Source organism: Danio aesculapii, chromosome 19 (genome assembly GCF_903798145.1).
Source record: "Danio aesculapii chromosome 19, fDanAes4.1, whole genome shotgun sequence".
NCBI lineage: Eukaryota > Metazoa > Chordata > Actinopteri > Cypriniformes > Danionidae > Danio > Danio aesculapii.
In genome coordinates, this window is record NC_079453.1 from 46,595,160 (window position 1) to 46,608,873 (window position 13,714).

At 37.6% G+C, this 13,714-nt stretch overlaps 1 protein-coding gene across 1 annotated transcript in view; it reads right to left on the minus strand.

Annotated features, from left to right (window-relative positions):
- Positions 1–13,714, minus strand: part of csmd3b (CUB and Sushi multiple domains 3b) — a 1,051,207-nt gene that overhangs the window by 43,336 nt on the left and 994,157 nt on the right. The window contains exons 62-63 of the mRNA XM_056479206.1: positions 10,955–11,028; positions 2,520–2,631 (exon numbers count right to left, since the gene is read on the minus strand). Coding sequence (XP_056335181.1) covers positions 2,520–2,631; positions 10,955–11,028 — 186 coding nt within the window. The remainder of the gene's footprint in view (positions 1–2,519; positions 2,632–10,954; positions 11,029–13,714) is intronic.

Consider the following 13,714-nt stretch of genomic DNA (forward strand, 5'->3'; position numbering starts at 1 on the left):
TCATCACAAGTTGGGTGTAGGCATGGGACAATAGCTCGTTTCAAGATTTACTGTGGTCTGAAAAAGATTTTAAAACTTCTAAAATGTTATGTTATACCCAGGGCTTGACATTAACACCTGCCAACCTGCCAAATGCGGGTAGATTTCAACGGTTGCGGGTTAGACAGCCACTCTGGCTGGTTGAAAATTATTTTAAATTGTCAGTGTTGGCTCGTCACTAAAGATTAGTGTTTGATTTTATGACCGTTTGTCAATATGCGTGCAAATGTGTTCTTAGAATCGAGAAGCAGCACGTTGACAACTGTTCGGACGAGCAAAAGACACAGGTGGTGAGACACAGGCGATCCTCACTCACTGACAAGGGTTTTAATGTCACGCGCACAGCTGATGTGATGCACACAAGTGCTTAAAAGCTGCAGTGTCATGTTTCCTTGCGCGAACAAACCGTGCCTGAAAACGCAACGGATGCGATCGGTTCTCTTTTAAACAGACTGGAAAAAAGCGGTGCTAATGCACCCACAGTCCTGCTACTTTCAAGAGCTTGAGATTTTTTGCAAGCAACAGCGGTTGCCACTTTCGCTTTAACCATTCTTTGCACAGCCTATAATTGATATAACTTTAACCATGTGTGCCTGATCATCCTTTCATTATCGCACACGGGATGTGTTTCATGTTTTCTTTTGCTTACAGTTATTTTTATTAATGTGGTTTAATTATAGTGCTTTACAATAACATTGCTTTAATGTGAGATTAACTCTCCTTTTATATATAATTAACTGGTGATCTGGGACCTTTAGCCAGTACAGACCATTGTGTATAGTTTTAGATTCATGAAAATAATTTTTTATAATAATTGTTTTATTAAGAAAATTTTTTTAAAATAAAAAAGTCTATGTATATTCCTATATTTTGCTTGTTTTTACACATTGTTTAATTTTTTTGGCAAGGAAAAAATTAGTTTGGTATGGCTAGAGAGAAAATTGGTAAATCCTTGAGCCGTAAAAAGTCATGTGAAATAAAACTAATTGCAAAGCGACACTGAATCCCAACATGTTTGCTCATCCTCATTGAGCAAGGTCACAACAACACACAAAAAAAAGTAAAATGAATGAGGAGGCATGTGGAAATAGCACAAAATCTAAATCAAATTATTTTAGGATGCCAAAGTCAAATTTATGCATAGAAAATATATTTTCCTAACAACTTAACTGTGGCTAGTAAAAAATTGCCAAGTGGCTAGTAACATTAGAAAACAACTAGCCACAGTGGCTGGTGATCAAAAAAGTTAATGTCCAGCCCTGGTTATACCATTCCTATATTTTTTTATGTGTCTTTTACGACTATTTTGTATAGTTTTTTAGTATCTCCAGTACCAATAGACCACAGGTGTCAAACTCAGTTCCTGGAGGGCCACAACTCTGCACAGTTTAATTCCAATCCTAATTAAACACATGATCAAACTAATTGAGTCCTTCAGGCTTGTTTGAAACTTCCAGGTGTGTGTGTTGAAGCAGGGTTGAATGCCATTTTGGCTGCAACCAGTATGTCCTGTTAGCGCGCCATGTAGCACGGCGGACTTGAGACGCAGAGAGGAGTAGACCACGACGACGGGGTTCGAGTCCAGTGAAGAACGGTTCCAGAAAGTAGGTAAGACAAAAAAACAGAATCCAAAAAATAAAACAAACAAGTAAATAGCAGGGTGAGAATGTGGTAAAAAATGTGTTAACAATCAGACAAGGGCTTTTCTTTTTCTGGATTGCTTTTGAAACATGTTGGTTGGGTTTAGGGAAGTGGGTGGGCTGGTCAATCGATAAAATTGGTTGGGTTTAGGCAAGGGGGAGGGTTGGTCAGTCGATTGTTCACTCAGTCAGTCAAAAAGCCTTAAAAAGTCAGTCAACAGCAGCCTCTGGTGGGTTTACGTGAGAACTGGCTAGACCGAAACTGCATTTCGTTGCCTTGTACTTGTACATGTGTAATGACAATAAAGTTGAATCTAATCTAATCTAATCTAATCTAATCTAATCTAATCTAACAGCAGGCATGAATGGCACTCGCGAGGGAAATTACTGCAAAACTGCATATTTACATATTTCGCGGACACATTTACATATTTTGGGACCTATTTCGCGGTCTCCAGAAACGTCTGTAGAGGTACGTTTTCAGAATGAGCCTGGGTTGTAAAAAGACCATATGTTAGAGCAGTAATCACAATGCTGTGAAACTGTGATTATTTTATCATACCGCCAGAATCTTATACCGGCCCATGCCTAGTTGGGTTATGTGTTTGTTTGTTTGTTGTAGTGTTTCAAATTTTCCAGGAATTGACCCTTCAAAAAACTATAAAAATATGGTCTTGGACTCAAACTTAAGGGCTGGAAACATGAAATGCTGGTCTTAGATTTGGACTTTGACTTGAGAAATCATGAATATATGGAAAACACTGAACTCTTGACTTCAAATTAATATTTTACCAGTTACCTGCTTCAGAAGTGTATGATTTTGGTAGGGATTACACTTACGGATGCACTCCGGCTGGGTCCCGCTCCAGGTGAGATCGGCCTGACAGAGGCGCGTGGTGGAGCCCTGCAGCAGGTGACCCGGCTGACACTGGAAAGCCACCATACTCCCAACCTACACACACACATACACGCACACCTTGTTAGACACCATATTCTCAATCAGCATTTAGTAAGATCATAAAAGAAAAGTAACTACAAATTACACCATTTGGTAGGGCATTTGGATTAGGAAAAAGCACCAAAGAAAAATCAAGCATAATCATAAAGTATGCTACACTATGCTACTGTCTATTGAAAACTACAGCATTTTAAATTCTACAGTATTTTAAATTCAATTAAATGAATTATACATAAAACCTTTACATTTAGATTGTTACATTTTTCACATTGTTCAGGATAATGTGCTTACAAACCGCTTGTTGCCATATTTGATTGTGCATCAAAATAATCGCAGCTTTTGCTTTAAAAACGATTAATCGTGCAGGTCTACCATTAGGTGCGGTTCATAAAGAACATGTTTTTCTCCTCCAATTCCTCTTCTTTTGTATTGTTTTTCAATGTAAACTGGTTGACGGATGCACTTGTCTTTTGAAACGCTGCACATGTGAGCACTGCGTGTTTTAGATGCTGTGTGAAGTGATAACAACTTTCACACACAGCGCTGCTCATTACTGTCAGTTCCATAGCAGTGGACCAATCAGAAAAACTCAGAGGCGGGACAACCATTACAGGTTTCTGTTTACAGGCGGTCACACTGGAAGAAGATGATTCATTGGATTTACAAACTTTTTTTTTAAGGTAAGTAGTTGCAAACCATTTATATAAGCTAAATTTAAACAAATTAAGTTGAACATTAATAAATATAATTTGTTTGTTTAAATTCCACCCACATAAATTGTTTGCAATAACTTACCTTAAAAAAGTAAGTAAATCCAATGAATTATTTTTTCCCAGTGCACTATAATTATTCTTAAGTGTTGCTTTTCACACTTTTAGAAGCTAAGACACATTCGCTGTGAACGAACCCTTAAAGTTTTATTACTTTTCTAAATAATGTCTAAAATTAGAATAAATATTTATATTTGAGTCAAACTTGACCTTTAGCTTCATGTCCAAATGAAAAATTCAGCATTTTAATAACAAACATACCATTCTTTAGTTGATATACTCAGCAAAAAAGAGAGGATGATTAGTATTTATATGCATCAAAACCTGAAACGTTTCAAAGCATAGGCTGGGATTCCCTCATCCTGTGTTAATGCACATTCTGATGCATCGCAGAAGAAACAAGTGACTGAAATAGTCTCTTCAAGTAAAAATTCCTCTGAAAACGTCAGCTGCTCAAACCAATTGATGGAAATGCACCTAATTGGGGTGTTTTATTTCCTTTGAAAAGATTTGATCAACGTTAGGATGGAAACCTGGCTACTGACACCATATTTCATTCATACAATATTAAGCAATTGGTTGTTTCTTAAGAATGTGCAATGGTCTGACCAATGAAACATTTAGTAGAAAAACTAAATTCCCAGCAGGTACAGGACGTCAACATGATGTCAGATTGACGTTTTACCCCAACGTCATGGGACGTTGCATTTTTGTTTGGAAATGAAAATCGGGTTGACGTCAGAACCCAACACCCGGCCGATGTCAATGTCCAACATCGAACAGAGGCTGCATTTGGTTACGTTCAACGCAACCTAACAAAACCCCCAAATTTCAACGTCTAATGATATTACAGCTTGACATTGTGTGGACGTTACCACTATGACGTCTATCAGACGTTGAATTTTGGTTGCCATACCTGACGAATAAGTTAATTTAACGTTGGTTTAAGATGTTGGCTCAACGTTGGAGTTTGGTCACTTTCCAACACAACCTAAAATCAAGCAAATATCAACGTCATTTCACATCCCTATTGGACATCAAAATAATGTTGTCCTAGGATGCTGGCGACCTAAATCTAACCTAGTATTAACATCTTATGACGTTGTGTGTCTGCTAGGATACTCCACAAAATATATTTGCATAACAACAACAACAACAACAAAAACATTTTCTCTCCTTCTCTTAACTGATTAATACAGAATTGTTAATTTATTTTCAATATTTAAGGCAAGTACTATATGAGTAACTGTAATTAAATGACCCAAAAATGAAAAGTAAAGTTCGGCTTAGTCTCTATTTCAGAGGTTGCCAAAGCGGAATGAACCGCCTACAATTCCAGCATATGTTTTATGCTGCAAATGCTCTTCCAGCCACAACCCAGTACTGGAAAACACTCATTCACACACACACACACACTCATACACTGGAGCAACTGGAGGAAATCCACGCCAATACCGGGAGAACATGCAAACTGAAAGAAATGCCAACTGGCCCAGCCGGGACTTGATCCAGTGACCTTCTTGCTGTGAGGTGACAGTGCTAACCACTGAGCCACAATGCCGCCGTTTCAAACTACTTATTTAAAATGAGCTAAAACACCCCAATTATTGAGTTTTGGTAATTGTTTTAAGTTCACTCCACTTAAATTTGTAAAAAAGTTCACTTAATTCCTTAATGTTGTCCCAATACAAATTCATCCTGTGGAACCCAGTATTCTTTACAGTGTAGATGCAAATAGGGTCTTCTGGAAGCAGACTAAATACAATATTAAACACCTAATAGTTGCAGTTTCCGATTGCTTTAAAAAATTTAATACATTTTTTTAATGCGATGGCCCGTGACCCACAAGTTCTTAAAAATTGATGGCCTTGTCCCGGAAGAGTAAAAAAGGATGGTTTAATTACAAGGTTAACGTAACACAGTCCAGTGAAGATAAATGTACAGTGACTATTCCCCAAAAAGGTATGTACAACAAAAAACAAAAACAAAGTAACAACTCAAATAAATAAAACAAAATACGATATATACAAGACAAAACAATATATCTACAATATATTTGAGAGAAACTTATCTACGCCACACAGACACTAGATAACAGGGGGGATTGCTTACGGTTCTGATACAACACGCTCGCTAGCCAGGTAAACTGACCCCGTTTCTGAGTCTGCCATCTCCTCTTAAAGGCTAGACTTCGCCCCCTTTTTTGGGGCATACCATAAACGGGTAATTGTAGTTAAATGTCTACATTACCACATTAAACATTTAAATGTGGCTTTCCTAAATATAGAGCACACAGCTATTTATAAGTTCTGGCATCCATACATAAATAAACAAACAACAGAGGTTTAATGCCAAAAATCACTCCTCTACAACCCTGGCTGTACCCTAAAAAAAAAACAATTGGTACGGTTGGCGCTTCAGTGCTTAGTGCCACCATGGTGCGGCCCGTGACGTCATAAGCCGGCGCCATTTTCTCGCTCGGTTTGGCCGGCACAGCACTGAAGACCAACTTTCCCGGACAAATGACGAAAGACAAACACAAAAACACAAACACAAAGGTGTGTGTAAATGTTTGCTTAATGTTACCTGAGGGAAGATGGAAATATGGAATGAATGACTGGATGCGTGCGAGATGACAGGGATGTATTTTAATATTTCAGGCTCATAAAAGTCAGAATGTGCTAATGTCAGGTGGATATTCTCATATGTGGCTCTTTAGCACCTACTTTAGCTAATGTAATCACCTGAACATGCACTTAAGAGAACACTGTGACCCTCTTTCTGGGTCGCTAGTGATGTAAAGTGACACTTATTTCCATAATATATGGTAGCGCGTCACATGTGAACTTGTGAGGCTACTGTATGTTATAATCAAAGCAAGGTCATGAGACAAAAGTGGCCCTTAAATGCCTCTGTGCACATGGACGATACATACAAGAAATGTATAATAATAACACACATCAGACTGGCATGTGAGCTCGGTGTATTAGTTGATTAACACGTCCTCATTCACCAAGAACACAATTGAGGAGCCATAGACACTGGCGCTTATCTGGAGCGTGTGATATGTGCTCTCGCCGATTCCAACATCATTAAATCCCGGATGGCGAAAAAAGAGCTTGACAGGCTTCTTTTCTGGAGGCCAGACAAATGATTTGTGAATATGGAAAGGCTGATATTTAGCCGTTTTTCATGAAGGCTGCGCTGGGCTTGACCTCTGATACGGTGATGACATGAATTGTTAATGCCAGCACATCTCTGTGATAAACGCTCATCCTCAGCAGTTTCAGTTGCTGTCTTTCCATCCACAGAGGCGAGTTGAACTCATGCGCACAACTGAAATATTTCTTAAACATGCGATATTTCTTAAACATTGCGAACAAACCTCCGATTTTATCCAAGGAGTTGAAGATAGGGCTGCGCTATGTACAACTTCAGCATCAATATCGCAATGTGCAGATCTGCAATAGTCATAAAGCTGGATCTGCAATGTCATGTTGAGATTAACAGAGCATGAGCTAATCTAATAGTTCAAATAGTGTGAAAGATTTTTATTTAGATGTGTTTTTAAGACTTAAAAAGGTTGCCTTGTTTTCTGTAGTTTGCAAATTATGTATTTAATTGTGTTGTAACTTGTATCTGAGTGGTTTGTAATCACGTATCTATTATAGATCAGTGCTTGTAATGCATCTCTCACAACCCAGGCTCATTCCGAAAACGTAGTCCCGAGGACGTTTCTGGAGACCGCGAAATACGTCCCGGGAGGTACGTATTTTTGCAGTTTTTAGTTTTCACGAATCCGCGAGAGGCCGCTGTGTGCGCCTTTTTGGCTTCTCGGACGTCTCCCGCGAGTGCCGTTCGCGCCAGCGCTGTTCTTGCATAAACCCACCAGAGGCCGCTGTGGAAGGAACGTCTGTCTGTCTGACTGGCTGAATGATTGACTGGGCGACCCCTCCTCCTTCCCCGAACCCAACCAATTTTACCGATTGACCCGCCCGCCCTAAACCCAACCAACGATTTACAAAAGCCGTCCGGAAAAAGAAAAGCCCTCGTCCGATTTTTTTATTTTTTTTTTACCACGTTTTCAGATTTTGCCACATTCTCACCCTGTTATGAACCTCTTCACTTTATTTCTTGGATTCTGTTTTAGTCTTACCTGATTTCTGGAACTGCTCTTCCCCAGACTCACGCCCGTTGGTCGTGGTCAGCTCCTCTCTGCGTATCGAGTCCGCCGACGCACAGGACGAGCTAACCGGACAAACTGGTTGCGGCGGGAAAGCCCTCCACACAAAAGTAAGCGGTCAGCCGGCGAGCGCTAAAAGGAACGGCGTCATACCGCCCCGAAGCGTTCGCTTAAAAAACGAAATGCAGCCATAAGTACCTCCGGCTACATAATTCGCGGTCTCCAGAAACGTCCTCTGGACTACGTTTTCGGAATGAGCCTGGGTTGATCTCTCAGGTTAAATCTTTATGAGCTATTAACATATCTCATCCAAACGTTGAAAATGTGACACGTGCTTCTCCCTTTACCCATTTAAATGCTGTTCTGAGCTCGGGATCATTTGCCGCTCTTCATTGCTTTGGCCACCATCAGCTGTTCGAACACACGACGCGGTGCGCTCAATTTTCAAAACAGTTCAACTTTTGCCACTGTGTGGATTAATACTGAATGTGTGTCGTTGTTCTTACTTGAGCTTATGGTTAAGAATATGGTAAAGAATAGAGCAATATGCTGGTGTTTAACCGCATATGTTCTCTGGTTACTTCATAACCGTGGTGGGCATATCTCCCGCCGTCTCCCGTTGAACCCAGTCGACCAATCACAGTAGACTGGGTCATCAGATTACCATCACACAAGGAAGGGGTTTGGGAACAAATGAATCACTGAACAAATCATATGGGAGTCATTATGATGATTAGGTCAAAATAAATGCATACTATAAGACAATGAAAGTGTTTTTTGACCTTGCATGCATATCAGCCTGTTGTTGGAGACCCCCAAAATCAAAATTCGACCTTTTATAATGCAAAATAGGGGCTCTTTAAAATGTATTCATTCATTTTCATTTCGGCTAAGTCCCTTTATTAATCCGGGGTCGCTACAGCGGAATGAACCGCCAACTTAACCAGCACATGTTTAACACAGCGGATGCCCTTTCAGCTGCAACCCATCTCTGAGAAACATCAACACACACTCACTCACACTGATACACTACGAACAATTTAGCCTACCCAATTCACCTGTACCGCATGTCTTTGGACTGTGGAGGAAACCGGAGCATCCGGCGGAAACCCATGGAAACACATACAAACTCCTCACAGAAACACCAACTGACCCAGCCAAGGCTCGAACCAGCAACCTTCTTGCTGTGAGGCAACAACACTACCTATTGTGCCACTGCATCGCCCATGCTCTTTAAAATGATAGTGTAAATGAATTATGTGTATAATTAAAAAAATTAAGTTAACTCAACTTTAAACAAAATTACAGGACTTTTTTTATTTAGAATTTATTCAGTAAATGTGTTTCCATCGTAATTTATGCATATTTGTTCTTATCAAATAAAACGCTTATCCTACAGATTTCCATTAAACATTATTTTTTATGCGATATTACAAAATGCGCATAAAAATGGATGTAAACATAGCTAGTGTTTCTCACCAAACGCGGTTCATTCAGATTTATTTGCACTACTGAGAAGTCGACTGCTCTTTTTTTACTGAGTAGTTCTGTGCTGTTTTTACATCCATGCATATATTTCATATTTGGAGTGCAAAACCCTTGAGAGGTCTTAATAATATTTTGTAGTGGATGTGAGGTAATGGAGGGCCTACAACAAGTGGCTTTGTCTGAAGTGTGTTTGAGAATGACTATTTGAAAATCACGATGGAAAAGGAATGATTGAACGCATAGCATAATTTGAGGGTGAGTTTGCACTCGAATCATTTGAAGATTATAGCAATAGTTCACCTAAAATTGTAAATGTTGTTCTTATCCCTGTATTCATTACTTTCAGCAAAACAAAGTGTTTGATCTTATGTAAAGAAATCGACTATAATTGTGAATAGAATATTGTGAAAGTGGTTTAAACAGCGTTAAATGCTTTACATTACATGCCATTTGAAGCTGAATGACATAGTGATCAAATATTATTATTATTATTTTTTTAAAGATTTATTTTTGGCTTTTTTGCCTTTATTAGATAGGACAGTAATGAGACAGGAAGCAAAGTTGGAGAGAGGGAGAGTGGGATAGGGTTGGGAAATGTCCTCAAGCCGGGATTCGAACTCGGGCACGCCCTGAAGTGCTACTGCACCATGTGTCGGCGCGATAATCACTAGGCTATTTCGCCGACAGATCACATATTATCCTTTTATTAAACATTTATTTGATTTGATTTGATTTGATTTATTTATTTTCGAACAAAGTATCATACATAAAATATCATTAACAAATGAATACATTTCAACATGGTCGAAAATGGAGTGGGATGAAGCACAAGCTTATTATTTTCCCACCCCATTACCACATACATCATTCGTCTATTACTTAAACTTATTTCTTCCTTTACTTATCTCTTCCTTTCACATGAACACATTCTATCCTTTTGGCATATCTGACAAACTATATGTTTGCTTCCATTTTGTACCCGTATAACTTGTAACATAAACCCAGAGAAAAAACAATAAACCTAGTACTGCAAATATCCATTAATTAAAATTTCATCATACCTTTCTGTTTTTATACCTTTTCAATCACCTTCATCGTTATACTCCTTTAATAATATATATTTATACAGAATTATATATTATACAATAATATATATTTAAATACAATACAATAATATATATTTAAAGCAATGGTTCAAAATGACTTGATAATTCAAATTGATTTAATATGTCAATTCACCCTTTCAATAACAGCTTTATTTTACTTATGATTATATGAAATATATGTGATTTTTAGACCCTGAAAATCAATTTAAAAATATTTTACTTTTTATTTTTGGCCTAAATTGTGAGCAAAAATATTTTTATGAATCCTTTTCCAGTAAATCTAAAAAATCTAGTCACAAATATTGTTGTGAACAATGAAACTGCAACAGATTCACTTCCATTTAAAGTCCTTTGCCTTTAAAGTGTTTACTCTGATTCGTTTAATCCAGATCATAAGGTATTAGCAGTGCAAAGTTTACAAAGTGCAGTTCAGTTAATTAAGTAACTTCATAAAATATATATTTCCGCTATACACAGCATGGACAGCATCCTGCCTTATTTTATTTAACAGGATATAATCAGTCATTATCATCATTTAATTTTAAGCAATTAGCTTAAAAAAATCAATGCATCTCTAAAAATAAGAGCGAAAAAGATCACTTGAAATATTTAATATTCATTTTATATTAAATAAAACATCTCAGAAGAGTATCTGTTTATTCTTATTTAATTTCCTTTTTGGCTTTAATAAGAGCAGCATTAAAGCTTACGTGGTGCATCATAAACTGAAAGTCTTTTATTATTATTTTTATTTGTACTCATCCTGTTACCTTAAAGCCAAAAGTCCTGTTGAGAGAGCCGTAACGGGGCGTCCCAGGATTCTCACAGGTAGTGCGAGTCGGCTCTGAGGAAAGAAAGGGAGAATAGAAAACAAAACAAATGAACACCCAGTGACATTACTCTCTTCTCAATATCTCCTTATTTTATTCACTTATTTATTTGACATGGACATCACAATTACACTGGACAACCAAATGCATTTAAGTGTTTTAGCAGACTTGATAATTCTCAACACCTGTCCACAGGAGCCTTGACAAAATGAAAATAGATACAAATACACAACATTATAATTCTTTAAGTAAAATAACTGACGGCAAAAGCAAAGGCGACATGATCCAACAAACTAATAATAGACTATATGTGCAAACACTGCTGTTTTGTTTGTAACCACTTTTTAAGTACACTACTAAAAACATATTACTTTCTAATTTTAGGCTAACAGGTAAATTATTCCACAATTCGGCTCCCTTAACAGAGAAAACAGATTGACCAAATGAGGTCTTACACTTTGGCACTACACAGTCACCATTAGCAGCTGCTCGTGTGACTCTGTGAGAGGTTTGATGCCTACTGATTAGATCTGAAAACACCATTGGAACATGATTATTCAAACATTTAAAAACCAGTTTAAGATAATTAGATTTAATAAAACTATCAAAACTAAAAAGGTTATGTTTACATAAAACTTCACAATGATGCCATCGCATGAGTTTTAAGTCCATCATTTTAACTGCTTGTTTATATAAAGTCAATAGAATTCAATGTAGTTAGAGAAGCTTGTGACCACGATGTATTGCAATATGTCAAGTGAGAGAATATCATTGTGTGCATGTATAATTTTGCAATTTGATACATTAAAAATCTTCTAATAAAATGAAAACAGTTTAGATTTGGCTTGACCTTTTTACTTATATTTTTAACATGACTGTCAAATTTTAAATGAATGTCTCGAGTTATGCCAAGACGCTTAAATACATTCACATCCTCAATAACTTTATTTTTAATCAGCACCTCAAATTTATCCCCTTACAGGCCTATTTCTTATGGAGAAGCACATAGAAACTGTTTTTTTTTTGACATTTAACGTTATCTGCCACAACTTTTCTTTTTCGCCACTATAAGAACATAACAGCATTCAGCTCTCATAAATATGTGCTGGAGATAGATATTCGTTTCAGAAGAAGATATTATGAAACATCTTGGAAGCCGGCAGACATAGTATTTGTTTATCCCTCTACCGGTTTCCAACATTCTTCCAAATATCTTCTTTTGTGTTCAACAGAAATGTTTGGAGCTACTCGAGAGTGATTAATAGTGAGTACATTTGTATTTTTGGGTGAACTTTCCCTTTCAAAATAAAAATACACATTTTATTTTAGGATTCCTAAACTACTATGTACTTTTAACTCGCATCAAATGCCATTTGAGAAGTGAAAACAAGACAAACGAACATCCAGTGATGTTACGGTCTTCTCAATATCTCCTTATCTGACACAACTTTACTTTTTTGCCACCATAAGAGCACAGCAGCATTCAGCTCTCATAAATATGTGCTGAAGACAGATATATGTTTCATAAGAAGATATTATGAATCATCTTGGAAGCTGGCAGCCATCGTATTTGTTTATCCTTCTACCGGTTTCCAACATTCTTCCAAATATCTTCTTTTGTGTTCAACAGAAATGTTTGGAATAGTTTGAGACAGATTAAATAGTGAGTACATTTGTATTTTTGGGTGAACTATCCCTTTAAAAATAAAAATGAACATTTTATTTTAGGTTTCCTAAACTACTATGTACTTTTAACTCGCATCAAATGCCATTTGGGAAGAGAAAACATAACAAATGAACATCCAGTGGCATTACTGTCTTCTCAACATCTCAATATCTCAATATCTCCTTATCTCCTTACACAACTTTACTTTTTTCACCACCATGAGAGCGTAACAGCATTCAGCTCTCGTTAAAATGTGCCTAAGATAGATATGCGTTTCATAAGAAGATATTATGAAACATCTTGGAAGCCGGCAGCCATAGTATTTGTTTATCCAACATTCTTCAAAATGTCTTCCTTTGCGTTCAACAGAAAAGATTGGAACAACTTGAGGGAGATTAAATAATGTACACATTTGTCAGCGCCAATAGCCTAGTGGTTAGTGTGTTGACACATAGCACCAAGGAGCTTGTGGTGACCCGAGCTCAATTCCCGGCTCGAGGTCCTTTGCCGATCCTTCCCCTATTTCAGCTCCCAACACTTTCCTGTCTGTAAAATCTCCACAGTCCTATCCCAATAGAGATGAAAACCCCTAAAACATAATTATAAAAAAAATAAATAAATAGTGAGTCCATATTTATTTTAGGGTGAACTATCCCTTTAAAAATAAAGAAATATTTATTCATTTATTTTATTTCGGCTTAGTCCTTTATTTATCAGGGGTTGCCACAGCAGAATGAACCGCCAACTATTCCAGCATATGTTTTACACAACGGATGCCCTTCCAGCTGTTACCTAGTACTGGGAAACACCCATACACACTCATACACATACACTACTGCCAATTTAGTTTCGTCAAATCACCCATAGTGCATGTGTTTGGACTGTGGGGGAAACTGAAACACCCAGAGGAAACCCACACCAACACGGGGACACAAACTCCACACAGAAATGCCAACTGGCCCAGATAGGGACTCAAACCAGTGACTTTCTTGCTGTAAGGTGACAGTGCTTACCACTGAGCCACGTTTTGAGAA